The sequence below is a fragment of the Pongo pygmaeus genome, chromosome 7 (assembly GCF_028885625.2).
Source record: "Pongo pygmaeus isolate AG05252 chromosome 7, NHGRI_mPonPyg2-v2.0_pri, whole genome shotgun sequence".
Classification (NCBI taxonomy): Eukaryota; Metazoa; Chordata; class Mammalia; order Primates; family Hominidae; genus Pongo; species Pongo pygmaeus.
The window spans coordinates 30,963,141-30,983,135 of record NC_072380.2 but is presented as its reverse complement, the minus strand read 5'-3'; the positions used below and the strand labels follow the sequence as shown (position 1 = coordinate 30,983,135).

At 36.1% G+C, this 19,995-nt stretch overlaps 1 protein-coding gene across 3 annotated transcripts in view; it reads left to right on the top strand.

Annotated features, from left to right (window-relative positions):
- The window catches only part of TEX15 (testis expressed 15, meiosis and synapsis associated), an 84,537-nt gene extending 65,496 nt beyond the window's left edge, over nucleotides 1–19,041 (top strand). For 2 of the 3 annotated variants that reach the window (XM_063668603.1, XM_054497927.2), the window contains 4 exons: nucleotides 1,260–8,569; nucleotides 10,608–10,666; nucleotides 12,453–13,720; nucleotides 17,145–19,035. In XM_063668603.1, coding sequence (XP_063524673.1) covers nucleotides 1,260–8,569; nucleotides 10,608–10,666; nucleotides 12,453–13,720; nucleotides 17,145–17,188 — 8,681 coding nt within the window. In that variant the 3' untranslated portion in view covers nucleotides 17,189–19,035. Of the gene's footprint in view, nucleotides 1–1,259; nucleotides 8,570–10,607; nucleotides 10,667–12,452; nucleotides 13,721–17,144 lie in introns of all 3 variants that reach the window. The other variant, XM_054497926.2, reaches the window with a different exon arrangement.
- Nucleotides 19,042–19,995: the final 954 nt, after the last annotated feature.

The window sequence follows — 19,995 nt, the reverse complement described above, 5'->3', positions numbered from 1 at the left end:
ATAAGATCACAAATGGTAGTAGAATTTAGAAATCTTCAACATAGCTCTCTTACTGTGAAAAAGAACCTTATGGTACTCGTCAGTGACATGATAACTTCATATGTTTTATAGATGTCACAAGCAATTTCTCATCATTAATTCCTGTCTTAGTAAAGGTATTTTTAGGGTGTTACTTAGCTATGAATGTTTGGTGAACATTTATGAGAAATTATTATTTACTTGTTAAATAAGCATTTTGTAAATTCATTATTACATGAGGTTTCTTAGGAAATTTTAGAAATAATTTGTATAAATTATTTTAAAAGTTTGCTTTTATTTTCCAGGTTTTTATTTGCATATATTATTTGCAGGAACATTCATTTCACTGCAAAAGAGGAATAGTAGCTTGCTTTGGCTCCTGGGAAAGATTTTATGGAACTTTTTGGGTTTTCCTTTCCCTGTTTTTCCACCTCACACACCCCTTTCCTTTCCTTTTTTTCCTCCCATGGTAGAGGGAGAAGCAAGGTAATGGTAGATAGAGGGAGATTATTTTGCCTTCTTATATGTAGATGCTATTATTAAACATCTGAATATAGAAAATTAATACAAGAGAGCTGTTATCTATTGGGAAAATGTTTTTATTCCTATTTAGTTTTATTCTTCCCCACCTCTGCCCCCGGCCCCCGAGATGGAGTCTTGCTCTGTTGCCCAGGCTGGAGTGCAGTGGCGCAATCTCAGCTCACTGCAACCTCCGCCTCCCAGGTTCAAGCAATTCTCCTGCCTCAGCCTCCTGAGTAGCTGGAATTACAGGTGCCCACCACCACACCTGGCTAATTTTTTTTTTTTTTTTTTTTTTTTGTATTTTAGCAGGGTTTCACCCTGTTGGCCAGGCTGGTCTCGAACTCCTGACCTCATGATCTGTCCACCTTGGCCTCTCAAAGTAATGGAATTATAAGCGTGAGCCACTGTGCCCAGCCCCTATTTAGTTTTTTTCTATTATTTGTCATTTTTTTCTATTATTTGTCAGAACTAAACTTTCATGGCAAATACTCTTTTTAAAGGTTTCTAGACTAGGAGAATTTCATGCTACATCATTTATATTTTATTTATTTGTTAATCATCCCCTTCTCTCTTTGCTTTTTCTGTTGAAAACACATTTTAATCATCATTAGGTTATTAGCTGAACTTTCAATTAAAATTACTGGACACAATGTACCTGTATTAATAGTTGTCTATAGAAACACTTTTTTTCAAATTTGTCTTCCTTATTATTTCCACAGAAAGGACATGCTCTCTGAGTAACTGTACAGTGGCCAAAAGAATTGGAAAAGGAAAAGATGCTACTGTCATCTTTGTACATTTCAAGAAACCTGTAGCTCCATTTGTTCAAGAAAACTGTTTATGCAATGCACTAAATTCAGAGATAAATCCTTCCATCTCAAATATTTCTAACTCCTATGGAAATGTACAAAATGGAAACATTTCTATACCTGAAACGTACAGTGGACAGACAGAGCACAATTTAGCAGAAATTAGAGACACTTCTCAAGTACTTGCACATGATTCAGACATTTCACTTATGCCCAGTGATGCCAAAGAAAGTGTTAATGGTGACCTTTTGTTAAATTGGACAAGTCTTAAAAATATTTTAAGTGGTCTTAATGCTTCTTTTCCTCTTCACAACAATACTGGCTCAAGCACAGTTACTACTTCAAAATTCATCAAAGACCCAAGACTGATGAGGAGAGAAGAAAGTATGGAAGAACAGAGTAATACTGCAGGCTTAACTGAGATTTTGCAATTTGAGAAGAGTTTAGATAATGTTAATTCAGAAATAAAATCGACACCATCTAATTCTGCCTCCTCCTCAGAAGTTGTCCCTGGTGATCATACTGTTCTTACTAATGGTTTGGATACCCCTTGCTTTAAAACTTCTGTTAATGATTCACAATCTTGGGCTCACAACATGGGCTCTGAGGACTATGACTGTATACCTCCCAATAAAGTTACCATGGCAGGGCAATGTAAGGACCAAGGCAATTTTTCCTTCCCAATTTCTGTGTCAAATGTAGTGTCAGAGGTTGAGAACCAAAACCACAGTGAGGAGAAGGCTCAGAGAGCCCAACAGGAGTCCGGTAATGCTTATACAAAAGAGTACAGTAGTCACATTTTTCAGGAATCACAGTCTTCTGATTTAAAAACCATTTATCAGACTGGTTGCCAAACGTCTACAATTTTTCCACTCAAAAAGAAAGTAAGCATTGATGAATACCTTCAAAATATTGGAAAGATGAAAAACTTCGCTGACCTGGAAGACAGTTCCAAACATGAAGAAAAGCAAACTTCATGGAAAGAAATTGATAATGATTTCACTAATGAAACAAAAATCAGTCCAATAGATAATTACATTGTTTTGCACCAAGAATGCAAAGAGAGTGAGAGTCATAATTCTTTTGGGAAAAGCTGTGATAAAATATTAATTACTCAAGAGTTAGAAATAACAAAATCTTCTAAATCTACCATAAAGGATAAGGATGAACTAGATCATCTAGCATTGGAATGGCAAATTACTCCAAGTTTAGAGAGCCTGTCACAAAAGCATCCTCAGCACTCTGTGGAGTATGAGGATAACATTCATACAAGTTTAGCCATTGCTCAAAAGCTAATGGAACTGAAACTGGGGAAAATAAATCAAAATTATGCTAGCATTATAACTGAAGCTTTCCCGAAACCAAAAGACATACCCCAGGCCAAAGAAATGTTCATTGATACAGTTACTTCATCTTATAACATAGAAACAGCTCATGACAGTTCAAATTGCAGCATAACTAGAGAACATATATGTGTCCATAGGAAAAATGAAGATGAACCAGTGTCATTACAGAACATTCAGAGAGACTATGAAGAAACTGCTTATGTTGAAGATAGGGTTCAGGGTCACAGTCTGTTGTGTAACTCACAGTTAAACAATGATATATGCCTGAATGTTAATTTCAAAGAACAAAGAGATAAAGAAAACCAAAATGAGGCTAAAGAGAATAGTGCTTCATGTGTAGAAAACAACATAGAGAACATACATGGAGACGAAAAGCAGGATTCTCATACAAACGAAAATTTCAGCAATATAGATGAAAAGGAGGACAAAAATTACAACAATATAGAAATTTTGAGTTCTGAAGAATTTTCTACTACGTTTAACTTGATTTGCAGAGAAAAATATGTGTCAGCAACAACTGCATTATTAGAGAGTGAAGAAGATACCATTAGTGCCGTGAAACAAAAAGATACTGAAAATAGTGGAAGAAGTGTAGAGCATTTGGCTTCCACATTTCCCAAAACTGCAGGTTCTTCAGTGTGTGTAGCCTCAAATGCTGCAATACAGATAGCTAGTGCTACTATGCCTGCATTAAGCCTAAATAATGACGATCACCAGATATACCAGTTTAAAGAAACTAGTTCTTCTGAAAGTCCAGATTTTGGTTTGTTAGTAAAACATAGGGTTTCTGATTGTGAAATTGATACGGATAAAAATAAATCACAAGAATCATTTCATCAATCAATAAATGAGAACTTAGTTCTTCAAAGCATTGAATTGGAAAGTGAAATTGAAATAGAATTAGAAGATTGTGATGATGCTTTTATATTTCAACAAGATACACATAGCCATGAAAACATGCTTTGTGAAGAATATGTGACCTCATATAAGGCTCTGAAGTCTCGTATCAGTTGGGAAGGTCTGTTAGCACTTGGTAACGGGGAGATGGAAGTTTTGGAAAGCACCACAGGAAAGGAGAATAGTGATCAGCATTATTCTAAGGAAAGTAACTATTTTTATTCCTCTACACAAAACAATGAAACAGAGCTTACCAGCCCAATTTTACTTCCAGATCTACAAATTAGAATTACTAATATATTTAGGCCAGGATTCAGCCCGACAGCTGACTCCCTTGCATTGAAAGATAATTTTTGCACACATGTAACTGAAGCCACAAAACCGGAAATAAATGAGGAAGATGGAGAAATTCTAGGATTTGACATTTATTCCCAGCCTTTTGGTGAAAATGCAGATTATCCATGTGAAGATAAAGTTGATAATATAAGGCAAGAATCAAGACCAGTGAGTAACTCTGAAATCTCCCTTTCTTTTGACTTGAGTCATAATACAGATGTGAATCATACATCTGAAAATCAGAACAGTGAATCTTTGTTTACTGAACCTTCTAATGTCACAACAATAGATGATAGAAGCAGATGTTTCTTTACAAAATCAAAAACTGACTATAATGATAGCAAAAATAAAAAGGAGATAGAATCAAGAATTAGCAAAAGGAAGCTACATACATCTTCCAGGGATCAGAACATATCACATAAAGATTTAAGACGACATAAAATTTATGGGAGAAAGAGTAGGCTAACCAGTCAAGATTCATCTGAGTGTTTTTCTTCATTATCCCAAGGACGAATTAAAACATTTTCACAGTCAGAAAAGCACATTAAGAGTGTCCTAAATATCCTAAGTGATGAAGCATCTTTATGTAAAAGCAAATGTCTTTCCAGAAAACTAGACAAAGCAGTTGTTCACTTAAAAAAAGCTCATAGAAGAGTTCACACATCTTTGCAGCTTATAACTAAAGTAGGAGAAAAAAGAAAGGGCCCATTACCAAAATCATATGCAATAATATGCAATAATTTCTGGGAAAGTTGTGACCTTCAAGATCATAGTTCTGTGTCTCAAAGAAAATATTATTCTACTAAGCATTTTTTGTCAAAAAGAAAATACGACAAACAGAGAAAGAAAAGAGCTCCAAAAGCTGATATTTCTAAATCATTAACCCATGTGTCAAAGTACAAGTCTTATAAAACAAGTGGAGAGAAAAAATGCCTTTCTAGGAAAAGTATGGCTAGCAGTGTCTCAAAAAGTCACCCCACTAGTCACATGGGAGAATTTCATAATCAAGAACATCCTGAATCACAGTTGCCTGTATCCTCCACATCCCAAAGTACAAGTCAGTCAGTTTATTATAGTAGCAGTGTAAGCAATCCAAGTATATCAGAAGAACATCAGCCCTTTTCTGGAAAAACTGGATGTCTGTTTTCCCCAGACCACTCAGATGAGAAACTAATAGAAAAAGAAAATCAAATTGATACAAAGTTTTTATCTAGCACTAGTAAATATGAAAAGCTTCAAAAACATTCAGCAAATCATAATGTTAAAGATGCAACTAAAGAAAACAGTTGTGAGGCTAATGAAGTAATAAATGAAAGTAATTCTGTATCTTTAAGTTGCATAAAAGAAAACAACATAAATTATAGTACAGGCAACGATTATGATGCAACTTGCATGGGTCACACAAAGGCGAAAACTGACGTGCTTATTTCAGTCTTAGATTCAAATGTGAAGCACTTTTTAAATGATCTCTACCAACAAGGTAACCTTATTTTATCTGATTGTAAAAGAAACCTGGAAGTAAAGTGGACAGATCCTATTGAGAGACCCAAACAAAGCATTATTACAGGTAACTTCCTTATGGGCCCATTAAACCTAACTTTGATAGCAAGTAAAAAGTACCGTATTCCTCAGTTATCGGCCGCTGCAGTGACAGATAGTGAGGGAGAATCTTCAAAATCTTACTTGGATAAGCAGCGAATTCTTACTGTAGATTCTTTTGCAGCATCCACTACTGTACCACACTGTGAGCTGAGCTGTAGAGGAAAAGAGCTTCTAAAGACAGAACAGTGCTCTTCAGGTAATTGCCTCTGTACAGATGGGAATGAAACAAATATCACTGAGAGTTATGCGTTGGATGTAGCATCAGTAACTGAAGAAAATAAAAGTTATGGAGAAAATATAGTGGAATTATCTTCCAGTGATACTTCTCTGCTTTTAAAAGATGATGTAAAAGGCTTCTCTTCAGAAACATGTATTGTGAAGAAAGACACTGAGGACAGAATAACGTGGAAAGTTAAACAAGCGGAAAAAGCAAAAGATTCTGTTTACAAAAGAAGCATGACTGAAGGATCAACTGTTAATACTGAGTACAAAAATCAAAAGAATCAGATCTCAGAAGAATCCTGCTTAAATGAGAAAATTATTAAAACTAAACTGATTGATTCCCATCTAAGCACTAAAAATACTACCACTGAGTCAGTCCCTTTGAAGAACACAGTTTCTAATCATCCGCTTAACAAAAGAGAGAAGAAGGGGGAAATTAAAGTTAGTAATGACTCGCAGTCTGACTTGACATTACATTCAGAAATAGCCTGTATTTCCAAACCAGGAATTCTAGGAATTAATCATACGCCTGTTTTACCTGCCCACTCTGAAACCTGTAAAGTCACTACTCTTCTGAAGAAACCTGCATCATACGTGAGTGAATTTAAAGAAAAACATTGCCCAGCTAATCATATGGCCCTTATAGCTAATCTATCTCAAATTTTGCAGAGGGCAGATGAAGCATCATCTTTGCAGATTCTACAGGAAGAAACTAAGTTTTGTCTAAATATTCTCCCTTTATTTGTGGAAGCTTTTGAAAGAAAGCAAGAATGTTCAGTTAAACAAATCCTGATTTCAAGAGAACTGCTGGTAGACCAAAACCTGTGGAATAATTGCAAACACACATTAAAACCATGTGCTGTTGACACTTTGGTAGAACTTCAAATGATGATGGAAACAATTCAATTCATTGAAAACAAAAAAAGGCACTTAGAAGGTGAACCAACATTCCGAAGCTTGCTTTGGTATGATGAAACACTGTATGCTGAGCTTCTTGGAAAACCACGTGGATTTCAACAGCAGTCTAATTTCTATCCTGGTTTCCAAGGAAGATTAAAATATAATGCATTCTGTGAGTTACAGACTTACCATGATCAATTAGTTGAATTGCTTGAAGAAACAAAAAGGGAAAAGAATTCATACTATGTATTCTTAAAATACAAACGACAGGTTAATGAATGTGAAGCCATAATGGAGCATTGTTCCGATTGCTTTGACTTTTCTCTTTCTGTTCCGTTTACTTGTGGAGTTAACTTTGGAGATAGTTTAGAAGACCTGGAAATCTTAAGAAAAAGTACTTTAAAGTTGATCAATGTATGTGGGGACTCTCCTAAAGTTCATTCATATCCAGGAAAACAGGACCATCTGTGGATTATCATAGAAATGATCTCCTCAAAGGTTAATTTTATTAAGAAAAACGAGGCAGTACGTGTTAAAATATCTCTTTATGGTCTGGAACATATCTTTTTTGATGCTGCAAAAAATCTTGTTTGGAAAGAGAGAACACAATCCTTCAGCAAAAAATACTCACAAAAGAAGGACGAAGAAAGGCTACTCAGAGTGAATAAATGTGCTTTTTCTAAGTTGCAGAAGATATATGATACTTTGTCTAAAGATTTAAACAATGAACCAATTTCCCCTATTGGGCTTGAGGAGGATACTGTAATTGCTTCCAGAAAGTCAGATCATCCAATAAACAAAGCAACAATTAGCATAGAAAATTCTAAGTTTAACAGTAATTTGCTTGCACACCCAGATATTTGTTGTATTAGTGAGATATTGGATCAAGCTGAATTTGCAGACCTTAAACAATTACAGGATCTCACCTTGAGATGTACAGATCACTTAGAAATTTTAAAAAAATACTTTCAGATGCTACAAGATAATAGCATGGATAATATTTTTATCACAGAAGAAAATGTTTTAGACATGGTGATAAACCACAGCCATGAGGCTATCATTTTAAAGCCTGAAGCTACTGAAATGTACATTGAAATCGTCATGGTGTCAGAAACAATTCACTTTCTTAAAAACTCAATAGCAAAGAAACTAGACAAACAGAGGTTTCGAGGTATGCTTTGGTTTGATTTGTCACTTCTTCCTGAGCTGGTTCAGTGCCAAGAAAAAATGGCTTCTTTTTCATTTCTTAAAGATAACTCAACAGATGTTTGCCTTTGGAAAGTGATAGAGACGGCTATTTCCGAACTTAAGAAAGATCTGGATATTATCTGCAAATATAATGAAGCTGTTAATTGCTCATATGCTATTCATTTGCTCTCAAGAGAACTTCAAGAACTTTCAGAAATAAAAAAGCTTCTGAAGAACTCTAAGTATTTTATTTCCACATATATTGACTTTGTGCCATATATAGCATCCATAAATTATGGAAGCACTGTGACGGAGTTAGAATACAACTACAATCAATTTTCTACACTGCTGAAGAATGTAATGTCTGCCCCTAGGAAAGATTTAGGAAAAATGGCCCATATTAGGAAAGTCATGAAAACAATTGAACATATGAAGATTATATGTGCTAAAAATGCTGAACTAACCATTTCCTTTTTCCTATGCCAAATGCTGTATAACGGAAGGAAGATTTTACAGCTGAAGAGAAAAGAAAAAATGAATATTCATGTTGTAAAACCTGGGGAAAATAACAATAAATTTAGTATTTCTGTGATGTTGCCCCCAATATCAGAGTGCATAAACAAAAACATTTCAAATTCCTCTAAAAAACGACCGAGCACTGTAGACAAATGTGAAGACTCTCAGGAACAACAGAAAGATACTCCTATTTCCAGTTGTAAAAAGCTAAAGGTATGAATGTTTTAAAACAAAACTTTTGTAAGTATTCTTTTTGAAAACAAGTCTACTCATAAGCAAACAAGTAGTTTGCAGAATTCTAAAAGTTAAGAATGGTAAATTGGCAAAATGAATTTACTATAATATTGATTTAAACAATTCATATCGTCTATAAAATGATACGTAAATTATATGTATAGGTGATACCTTGCAAATGTCTACTTTTTAAACATAAAATTAAATGTTTTAACTTAGAAAACATTTTTTGGAAGGACGTGAATTTTAAAAGCTTCTTAAGAAAGAGTTCAATATTATGAACACTGAGTGAGTGACCAATATTTATTGAGTAGCTTTTCTGTATAACAAGCCTATGCCCAGTGTAGTGAATATTAAAAAGTGGCTAACGAAGCCTGTCTTCTTGACCATTATCATCCGAATGGAGAAATAGGACAGATATTTTTCAAGAGATAATTATCAAGGAGTTAAAAGTCCTATATTAAATACATTTTAACAAATTGTCTAAAACATTTAATATGTACTTGGCACTGATTTATTTTATACACAACCCCTTATGATGTATTTCCTATTATCTTACTTAAAGATAAGGAAACTGGGACACAGAGGAAATGACTATCCCGGGGTCACAGAGTTTAGTAAATGGGAGCACCCAGATCTAAACCAGGCAGTCTGGCCTCCAGAGCCCTTTTGACAGTTGTCTCAGCTCTGCTTGCTCTAAGAGGTTTCTCTTAACAGCTGTTCAAGACTTCTTAGTTCAGAAGTTTAGAAAAGAAACCTATTTGCAGCTGGGTGCGATAGCTCATGCCTGTATTCCCAGCACTTTGGGAGGCCAAGGTGGGTGGACTCCTTGAGTCCAGGAGTTCAAGACCAGCCTGGGCAACATGGTGAGACCTCATCTCTACTAAAAATAACAAAAAATTAGCCAGACATGGTGGCATACACTTGTAGTCCCAACTACTTGGAGGTTGAAGTAAGAGGATTGCCTGAGCACAGGGGCAGAGGTTGCAGTGAGCCAGGATTACGCCACTGTACTCCCAGCTGGGAGGACAGAGTAAGACTCTGTTTCAAAAAAAATTTATATATATATAATTTTTAAATTAAGTCTGGAACAATTTAACTTAGTGGGTAAGAATAATCTATGGATGGAGAAGGTTATTTCAGATTATGGAATATCTTAAATTAGACCTAAGGAGTTTGACCTTCATTCTGTACACATTGAAGTGTACTGTCATATGACATTCATTTTTCCAATGATTTAACGGATAGATTCTGAGTATATAAGTCATATATGTCTTCTATAGAAGTATATATAGTAGTAAGTTGTACTGTATATAATACTACTTACAGTAATAAGTCAGCCATGGCTTAGAAAAAGGTGTTAGAAAGGAAAATTCATATTGACAGACATGACTTAAAGAATCGATGGGGCTTAGCAACTGGTTTACAAGAAAGAACATAAAAGAGGGAGGGAACAGTCATAAATGGACTTCAAGATTAGTTTTAAGGGCCAGGTGCGGTGGCTCATGCCTGTAATCCCAGCACTTTGGGAGGCTGAGGCAGGTGGATCACCTGAGGTCAGGAGTTCGAGACCAGCCTGACCAACATAGTGAATCCCCATCTCTACTAAAAATACAAATATCAGCTGGGTGTGGTGGTGGGCACCTTTAGTCCCAGCTACTCTGGAGGCTGAGGCAGGAGAATCGCTTGCACCTGGTAGGCGGAGGTTGCAGTGAGCCAATATCGCATCACTGCACTTCAGCCTGGGTGACAGAATGAGACTCCATCTCAAAAAAAAAAAGATGTGAGGATAAGAAGAATGTTGCAAATTTATTTTTTTTAAAGTTACTCCAAACATATATGAAATGTGGGAAGTCTAGGAGAGTCACTGCTTTCTGCAGGGAGGTGATAATTAATGAGTTTAACTTTAGATGATGGCAGAACAAGCAATTACAAATATCTAATATTGAAATAATAATTATTTTTATTATAGTTTGTTATCACTAATGAAGAGTTTCTTTGTATCTTTTAAACACAGGTAGACATGAAAGATGTCACAGAAATCAACAGAGAAAAGGCAGCATTCAAGCATCCAAGGTAGGAGTTCCCATCAGCCCTATGTGGAAAAAAAATTGAACAAAATTGGGCAGATACTAAACAACTAGAATAACACAATTATTTATATAATGTCATTGGATCATACATGCAACTTAGGGGATGAGACTAAGCTAAGGAAAAATAAATTTGTTTGAAATTATACAGTTTCTTAAATTCAGCCTAAGGAGTTTGAACTTCATTCTGTAAGTATTAAAGGCTAAAGTCATGTGAAATGTGCTTTTTCAGTGATTTAAAGGTTAAGAATATTCTGAGTATAGTTAGAAGTAAGTCAGCCAAGGCTTAGAAAAGGGTGATTGTTTCACAGAATAAGAAAGAAAAATTTATATCTTTACAAGATACGATACAATGCATAAAGAATTGATGGGGCTTAGTAAGTGGTTTACCAAAAAAAGACTTTTAAAATCAAAAAGGGACTTTTAAAAATAGGACAAGTGGTAAGATTACTTTTTTTTAACTTGTGCATTTTGAAGAACAGCAAATTTCAAAACTGGCATTTTAATGAGAACCTACATAGTCATCAATTCCCATATGATACTTTGAGTTCTCAGAAAGTATAATTTTGATTTTATCGCATTTCTGGTGATGTTTCAGTGGGGCTGAATTCAGTGAAATATTTGGCTTTTAGTTTGTTGAGTGGGATATGTGAATTCCAGGCCAAAGATGAATTTCTCTTGACTACAGAGAAATAGTACTACTTTTCCCTTCTCAACATAATATTTCCTCATACAATTTAAGAATTTCATAAAGCACCAAAAAATATAATTACGGGCTGGGTGTGGTGGCTCATGCCTGTAATCCCTACACTTTGGGAGGCCAAGGCGGGCGGATCACCTGAGGTCAGGAGATTGAGACCAGCCTGACCGACGTGGTGAAACCTTATCTCTACTAAAAATATAGAAACTAGCCGGGCATAGTGGCAGGCGCCTGTAATCCCAGCTACTTGGGAGGCTGAAGCAGGAAAATCACTTGAACTTGGGAGGCGGAGGTTGCAGTGAGCCGAGATGGTGCCGCTGCACTCCAGCCTGAGCAACAGAGTGAGACTCTGTATCCAAAAAAAAATTATATATATATATATGTTTTTATATATACACACTTACACATACATATGTGTGTATGTGTGTGTATATATATATATAATTACCTCAGGGACCTATATTAACTGTCTGGCTCTAGACAATTCCCATTTGGATGCTTCTCTCAGCTGCTTGAGACTGTCTGAATTTATCTAATAATTTCGAGGCTATTAAATTGGGCAAGAAATTTTGGAGATCTGCTTTTCCTCTTCTCAAAGATGAACAGACAAAAACGTATTCGTCTGTTATAACAGAGAGGGAAGAAATCTTTGGTGGGAAGGCAGGAGTTACAGCTGGTAGTTTACCAGTTATTTATAGCTATTTACAAGTAATGAAGATCATCAGCAGGCAGGAGGCATATGAATTAAAAAACTCTACTGAACAATTGACTAGTGATAGTTTTCTACTTTTAAAAGCCTCCATTAGAAAATGTCTAATGCACAAAATAGTTTATTACAATATTGGAAATATATTTAAAATGTAGAGCATATCATCTTCAGTAGGAAAAGTATCTAAATCCAAACCACGGCAGTCAAACTAGGAAAATGTTACTTGTATAGTGCCAATAGAATGGGAAAATGTAAAGCTTAAGAACTCCTCTCCTGGATAAAAATTTCAAATATATATTTCCATTAAAATTTTATGACCCTATATATTTAAAGTCATTTTTATGTATGTATTGCACCTAATAGGACTACAGGATCTCATCCCCAAAGCGAAAACAAAATAGTACCAAGTTCATCTGACAATCTGAAAAGAAATCATTTAACGCCAGAAAAGGTTGAAATGCAAAGATCACTACCTGGCTCACTTTTACCCTTAGAGAACCCAAAAGACACTTGCACGTCAAAGTCGGAAAGCAAAATAGACTTAACTGTTTCACCTGATGTGCCAGACCACTTCACTGAACAACAGGAAAATTTAAATAGCATGAAGAAAAGCAATGTGAACTTTAGTGCTGCTGAAACAAAAAGTGATAAGAAAGATTGTGCTGCTTTTGCAATTTGTGACCAAAAAAGTGTACATGGCACATTTTCACCAGACCATGAGACACTTTTGCAGAAATTTCTTAAAAATTCCCCAGATCCCACCCAAAAATCCTGCCTTTCTGATATAAATCCAGAAACTGATGTTTCTCTTGTGCCTGACGCGTCGGTGCTCTCAAAGCCAATTTTCTGTTTTGTGAAAGATGTCCATACTGATCTAGAAATGAATGACACAGTCTTTGAACTTCAAGATAATGATATACTAAATTCATCTATTAAAAATTCCTCATGCGTGACTTCTCCAGAACCCATCTGTATCCAGAAAAAAATTCCTACTCTGCAGATAAACAAACTACAGCCTGCAGAAACTGAGTCAGAGGACAAATACATGAAGGATACATTGAATCCCAATACTGTGCATACTTTTGGAGCATCTGGGCATATAACCCTTAATGTGAATCAAGGAGCAGAGTACTCTCTTTCTGAACAACAGAATGACGAAAAATCAAAAGTCCTAACGCAGAATGCTGCCACATATGGGAATGAACTTCCACAGTCTGCATGTACCCCAATGTATAATTCTTCTGAGCATTTATTTGGAACTTCATATCCATACTCTGCTTGGTGTGTTTATCATTACAGCAGCAGCAATGGCAATGCCATTACCCAGACATACCAAGGGATAACATCATATGAAGTACAGCCATCTCCTTCTGGGCTGTTGACTACAGTTGCAAGTACTGCCCAGGGCACACATTCCAATCTTCTGTACTCTCAATATTTTACTTACTTTGCTGGGGAGCCACAAGCAAATGGCTTTGTGCCAGTGAATGGGTATTTTCAATCTCAAATACCTGCTTCTAATTTTCAGCAGCCAATTTTTTCACAGTATGCTTCTCATCAGCCATTACCACAAGCTACATACCCTTACCTTCCTAATCGAGATGTGCCTCCAGAAGTTCCTTGGGTTTATGGTGAGTTTCACATTTTAATGCCTGCTTTATTGAGTTGTTACTTTTAACTGTGTCCATTTATGTAAGTGGAATTCACAGTAAGTGATGAGTTAGAAGGAGAGGAATTGCCCATGGATTGGGCAGAGAGGATGGAAATCTAGTTGTCAAAAATTCAAGAAAAAAAACTGTCACTATCACTAATATGTCCTTGATGTGTTCTTCAATAAAACCCAACAGCAGGGAATGGTTAAGTAACTTATAGTTAATTGATACAGTGGGGCCGGGCGCGGTGGCTCACGCCTGTAATCCCAGCACTTTGGGAGGCCGAGGCGGGGCGGATCACGAGGTCAGGAGTTCGAGACCACCCTGGCCAACATAGTGAAACCCTGTCTCTACTAAAAATACAAAAATTAGCCGGGCATGGTGACACATGCCTGTAGTCCCAGCTACCCGGGAGGCTGAGGAAAGAGAATCGCTTGAACCCAGATGGCGCAGGTTGTGGTGAGCGGAGATCCGCCACTGTGCTCCAGCCTGGGTGATAGAACGAGACTTGACCTCAAAAAAAAAAAAAAAAAAAAAAAAAATCGATACAGTGAAATGTGATGCAACCATTAAAGGGTTTTTAATGACCTGACTTTTTTTTAAACTATATCATGTAAACTTACCTACATAAATATGGAAATAGAAATACTGAAATAAAATATACCAACATTTTAATTTGTCTATCTTCAGGTAAAAACTTTGGGGTGTGTAGAGAATTTTTTCTTGCATTTTCTAGATTATCTACTGTGAAACATACATTATTTTGATAATTAGAGGAAAAACAGAGTAAACTAAAGTGGGAAAATAAATTTCAATTAGATAAAACAACCCTTCTCTTTCTCTCAGTTATCTAATATGGTATCTTGGTGTAAGTGAATAGAGTTAATTAAAATGTATTGGTAGAAGAACTTGATAGTTTGCTCTGTAACATGAAATTTTTTCTTTCTAAAATGCTTAATTCTACTTGTAAAATAGTATGATTAGAATATAGGTGTTTTAATGAAATTGAAATGTGCATTTATCAGAGTTAAAGCAAAATATAAAAACAATTATCCTGCAGAAAAAGTTACCCTAACAACCAAATATTCTACCATTGGAGATAAAATGTACTTTAAATAAAAATAACCATCTTTTAATATCTTACACAGAGAAATGCAAGATAATTCTTTTTTAAGGCAGGGTCTCATTCTGTCACCTAGACTGGAGTCCAGTGGCACGTTCATAGCTTATTGAAACCTCAAACTCCTGGGCTCAAGCTGTCCTCCCATTTCAGCATCCCAAGTAGCTGGAACTACAGGCATGCATCACCATGTCCAGCTAATTATTTTTAATTTTTAATTTTTAGTAGAGGCTGAGCACCTGTAATCCCAGCACTTTGGGAGGTGGAGGTGGGCAGCTCACTTGAGGCGAAACATGGCGAAACCCTGGTATCTACTGAAAATACAAAAATTAGCTGGGAGTGGTAGCACACACCTGTAATCCCAGCTACTCAGGAAGCTGAGGCATGAGAATCACTTGAACCCGGGAGGCAGAGGTTGCAGTGAGCCGAGATCGCGCCACTGCACTCCATTCCAGCCTGTGTGACAGGAAGACCCAGTCTCAAAAAATATATATATATTAGTAGAGATGAGGTCTTACTGTGTTGCCTAGGGTGGTCTCGGACTCCTGGCCTCAAGTGATCCTCCTGCCCCTGCCTTCCAAAGTGTGGGATTACAGGTGTGAGGCATCAGGCCCAGAGAATTTCTTTTAAAAAGTTTCTAAGCCCTGGATATTCTTACAAATTGATATTTAGAAAAAATTGAGAGGCCATAGGCCATAGGTCTGAATTGGGCAAGAAGCAGCCTGTTGACATAGTTCCATTTCTAACTGAGAAATCTGATCACATCAGCACCTCTGCATTGGAGTTATATCACTGATTCACTATAACCTACCGGATAAAATTCAAATACTTTAGCCTGGAATGCAGAGCCCTTCACAGTCCTCTATGTCCAACATCATCTGCCACCACTTCCACCTCTGCATTCAAGCCACGTTGAACAACTTAATGTTCTCCCATAGGACCATAGAACAATCTCTGTCGTACTTCTGTAGTACTTTTTGTGTGCTTTTCTTACATAAGATATGTGAGTATTAGGTGGTATTGTAATAATCTCTGTATCTTTCCCTTTCTTCTCTGCCTCAGTAAATGACTTTACACAGGGCTAGAAATTTTTCACCTAAGACAGAACATAAGGAAAACGATAAAAGAGGGGAAAAAAGGCTGGACACAGTAGCTCATGCCTGTAATCCCAGCACTCTGGGAGGCCAAGGCAGGCAGATCACTTGAGGTCAGGAGTTTGAGACCAGCCTGGACAACATGGCGCAACCCTGTCTCTACTAAAAATACAAAATTAGCCAGGTGTGGTGGCACATGCCTTTAATCCCAGCTACGTGGGAGGCCGAGGCAGCAGAATGGCTTGTATCTGGGAGGCGGAGGTTGCAGTGAGCCGAGATCACACCACTGCACTCCATACTGGGCGACAGGGTGAAACTCCATCTCAAAAAAAAAAATAAAAGAGGGGAAAAAGAAAGCAGGAACAAAGTCTATGACTCTGCTTTTTCCTTTTTTATTAATTTGATATCATTGCTGATGCTATAATGATAAACACCAAGCATAGTAGATGGGACAAACCTATGAATTAAAGTGGACACTTTAATTTCTTAGATAGGAAATCTTGATTGTTTCAGAAGGGTTCTCATAGTTTGGGCTTTCTTTTGTTCTTAATAGTTAAGCTATTTGTGATATTAAAAAAGATAGCTCTGGAATCAAGTCCAGCTATGACTCTCAAATAATCTGTATTGTTACCTCCTTGGTTATATTAGTCCAATTAAAATAAAAGAAAAAGAAATAATCATTTACTTATATCTAAAAGTCACTCTAAAAAAAAGTAAGGAGGCAATTGCAATGTTATAAGCACGTCTTTGAGTTATCACGAGTGTAAATAATCCACAGAAATCACCTCTCACACTTACAGGAACTGCATTCTTAAAAATGTGAAAATCTCTTGGACCCATTTGTCACTATATTGTTTGTGGTGCTTGTATTCAACACCAGAAAATGGAACTAAAAGACAGTGCTTGAGTGAGCCCTGTGTCCCAGTCACATTATGTCCTTTACTACATTTAATTTCACAGGATACCTTAGAGAGATGCAGAGGTGCTGTTCTTTTACAGATGAGGAAACCACTCCTCAGAGAGCCTTAAATTAACTTTCATAGGATCCGATGACCCTATGGCTACTTAAGGGCAAATAAGCACTTTGGTCTCTTTAGCTGTAATTTAAACTCAGGTTCTTTCCACTATAGTATCATATACCGTTAGTCTAAATTGTTTATTTAAATCTTTGTGGTGTTTTTCCTTCCAGCTCCATGGCACCAAGAATCCTTTCATCCAGGACACCGAAAATAGTCTTCTGTCTATTGAAATAAGACATAACAAGTTTTTGCAAATATTTTTTACTTATATATTTTTTAACATTTAGTGATTTTTAATGTGTGTAAATGTGGTAGGAAATATAAATCATATGGTCCTTTGTAAAATATACAAATAATCTAACACATATCACATAGGACATCAATTTCTAACATCTGATATACCAGAATTATTTCCATGCAATTATAAGGGGAGGGTAATATGATCAAGGTTAAGCAATAGTGGTAAAATCTTTAAAACTAGATTCTTGCTTCTGATATGTTTCAATACATTGTTGATGGCATTGTGCCATTTGAGCTGAAAGCAGGATTTTTTTTCATTAGTCATCAAACCAAGAATTTTATAATTCTTGACACTTTATTATATAATTTACAATTCTATGCCAGATATGGCAAATTTCTTCAATTTCAATATTTTATAGTTTCTACTTGTAAAATATTTTTAAAAAGAAAAATTGGTTTGCATACTCTCAGTGTTTCCTTGAGTAGAGATTTTTAAAATTTTTATGTTGGAAGCAATTGTAGTTGATTATATTGGCAATGAAGCACTTTCAATGCCTTTTTCTACAAGAGCCATTTCCAGAAGGTTATTTTGTTTTTGGATTTCACAATTTGAATAGTTATTTTAATGATTTTCTAACAAATAATAGAGAATAATGTTTATGCTTATGCAGTTAGTCTTTATTACAGTAATTTAAACAATGTAGCACAAATATAGTTTTTCATGCTCTTGTCATTGACTTTTCTTTTTAACCTTCTGCAAAAGTAAAAACTCTCTTAGTAATAATCATCGTAGGGCAACAGGATATAGTATGTAACTGCAGTCTTGAGCGGTCTCTTTTCATGTATTACCTTTCTTGCTCAACAGCTATTCCCGTTTTGTGTAAGATCCTAGTCAGACAAAGCCCTCACAACTGGATAGACCTTTCTCAAGGGTTAGCCCTAAAATGTGACAAGAGAATTGGTTTGGCTGAATCGCAACAAATAACTAGCAAAGCTTCAGTGTTTTTGCAAACTTTTTATGTAAGCAAACTTTTTGTATTATCTGGCACAGGCCTTTGAAAAGACTATAATTCTACGTTGTTTAATGTAGAGTAACTAATTTTTCAATTTAGAAAGACAGTGAGAATCCCCAGGATAAGCCTCTTTATACTCACTTAAACCAACTGGGATGGAATTCAGAATACCTAAGCTGCTTCTTTAACATACAGATCTTTAAAAAGGGAAGGTCAAGCAAAGAACTGTAACCGAAAGAAATACGAGATTTGAAAAGATGATAGAGTTAAAACAATATTTAAAAAACATTTATATTTCGTCCATGCAGTTTTATTTGAAAATAGTCTGTCAAAATCAGAACTCCTAAACAACTTTGAAAGCAGTAATATTAACTGGTATTCAAAACTGAATAACAGCCAAAAATGAGTAACAGCCATTTGATTTATGTTTCCCTCAGTCATTTGGTTTATGTTTGGTTATGCCAAGATGTTACAGCATTTGTTGTTAATACTACTACTAATATGTAAACCAAAAGTTAAATATTCTGGTTAAGGACTCTTTAAGCAACTTTCAGATTCTGTTGACATTGTCTTTGTGATATTTTTATTTCATGGGTTTTAATTTCTCTTAAAGACTTACCTAAATATTCAGTTACATTTTTTAAAAATCTGTACTTGACAGAATATTAAAAGATGGAATATTTTTCCTTCAAATGTGTGTTTTGATTCTAAATATTAGAACAAATTAAAATTGAGCAAATTTTATAAGCAAAAAAAAAAACCTGTTTGTAAATGTTGTTAAAGAAGAATTATTTGGATAAACTGGATTCCTTCTAATTTCAGGGTTTTTTTCTTTTGTGTTTCTTAAATAATAAGCATAAATATGGGCCAGGCGTGGTGGCTCACACCTGTAATCCCAGCACTTTGGGAGGCTGAAGCAGGCGGATCACCTGAGGTCAGGAGTTCGAGACCAATCTGAGCAACATGACAAAACTCCATCTCTACTAAAACTACAAAAATCAGCCGGGAGTGGGGGCGGGCACCTGTAATCCCAGCTACTCGGGAGGCTGAGGCAGGAGAATGGCTTGAACCTAGGAGGTGGAAATTGCAGTGAGCCGAGATCACACCACTGCACTCCAGCCTGGGCAACAAGAGCGAAACTCCGTCTCAATAAAAAAAAAAAAAAGAATATAGAGGCAAATAAAATGGGAGACAAATAGAAGATATAAAAAGTACACAAATGGAACTCTTATCTGAAATGAAAAATACACTGTATGGGATAAAGAGAAGATTAGACAATGAGGAAGACAAATCAGTAAACTCAAGAACATAACCATAGAAACTATTCAAAATGAAGCACAGAGACAAAAAAGAATGGGGAAAGAAAAACAAAACACTAGAGAATCAGTGCCCTGTGAAACAATACGAACCAGTTTAAGGTCAACAGGGGAGTGAGGCAGGAACAGAAAAAAAGGTTTTGAAGAAATAATAGATGAAAGTTTCCAAACAATCAAAACTATAAACCCACAGTTCCAAGAAGCTCAGTGAATCCAAAGAGAAAGCCTCAATAACACACTCACCTGAATGTCTAAACTTTTTTTTCTTGAGACAGAGTTTCGCTCTTGTTGCCCAGGCTGGAGTGCAATGGCGTGATCTTGGCTCACCGCAACCTCCACCTGCCGGGTTCAAGAGATTCTCCTGCCTCAGCCTCCCAAGTAGCTGGGATTACTGGTGCCTGCCACTATGCCCAGCTAATTTTTTGTATGTTTAGTAGAGATGGGATTTCACA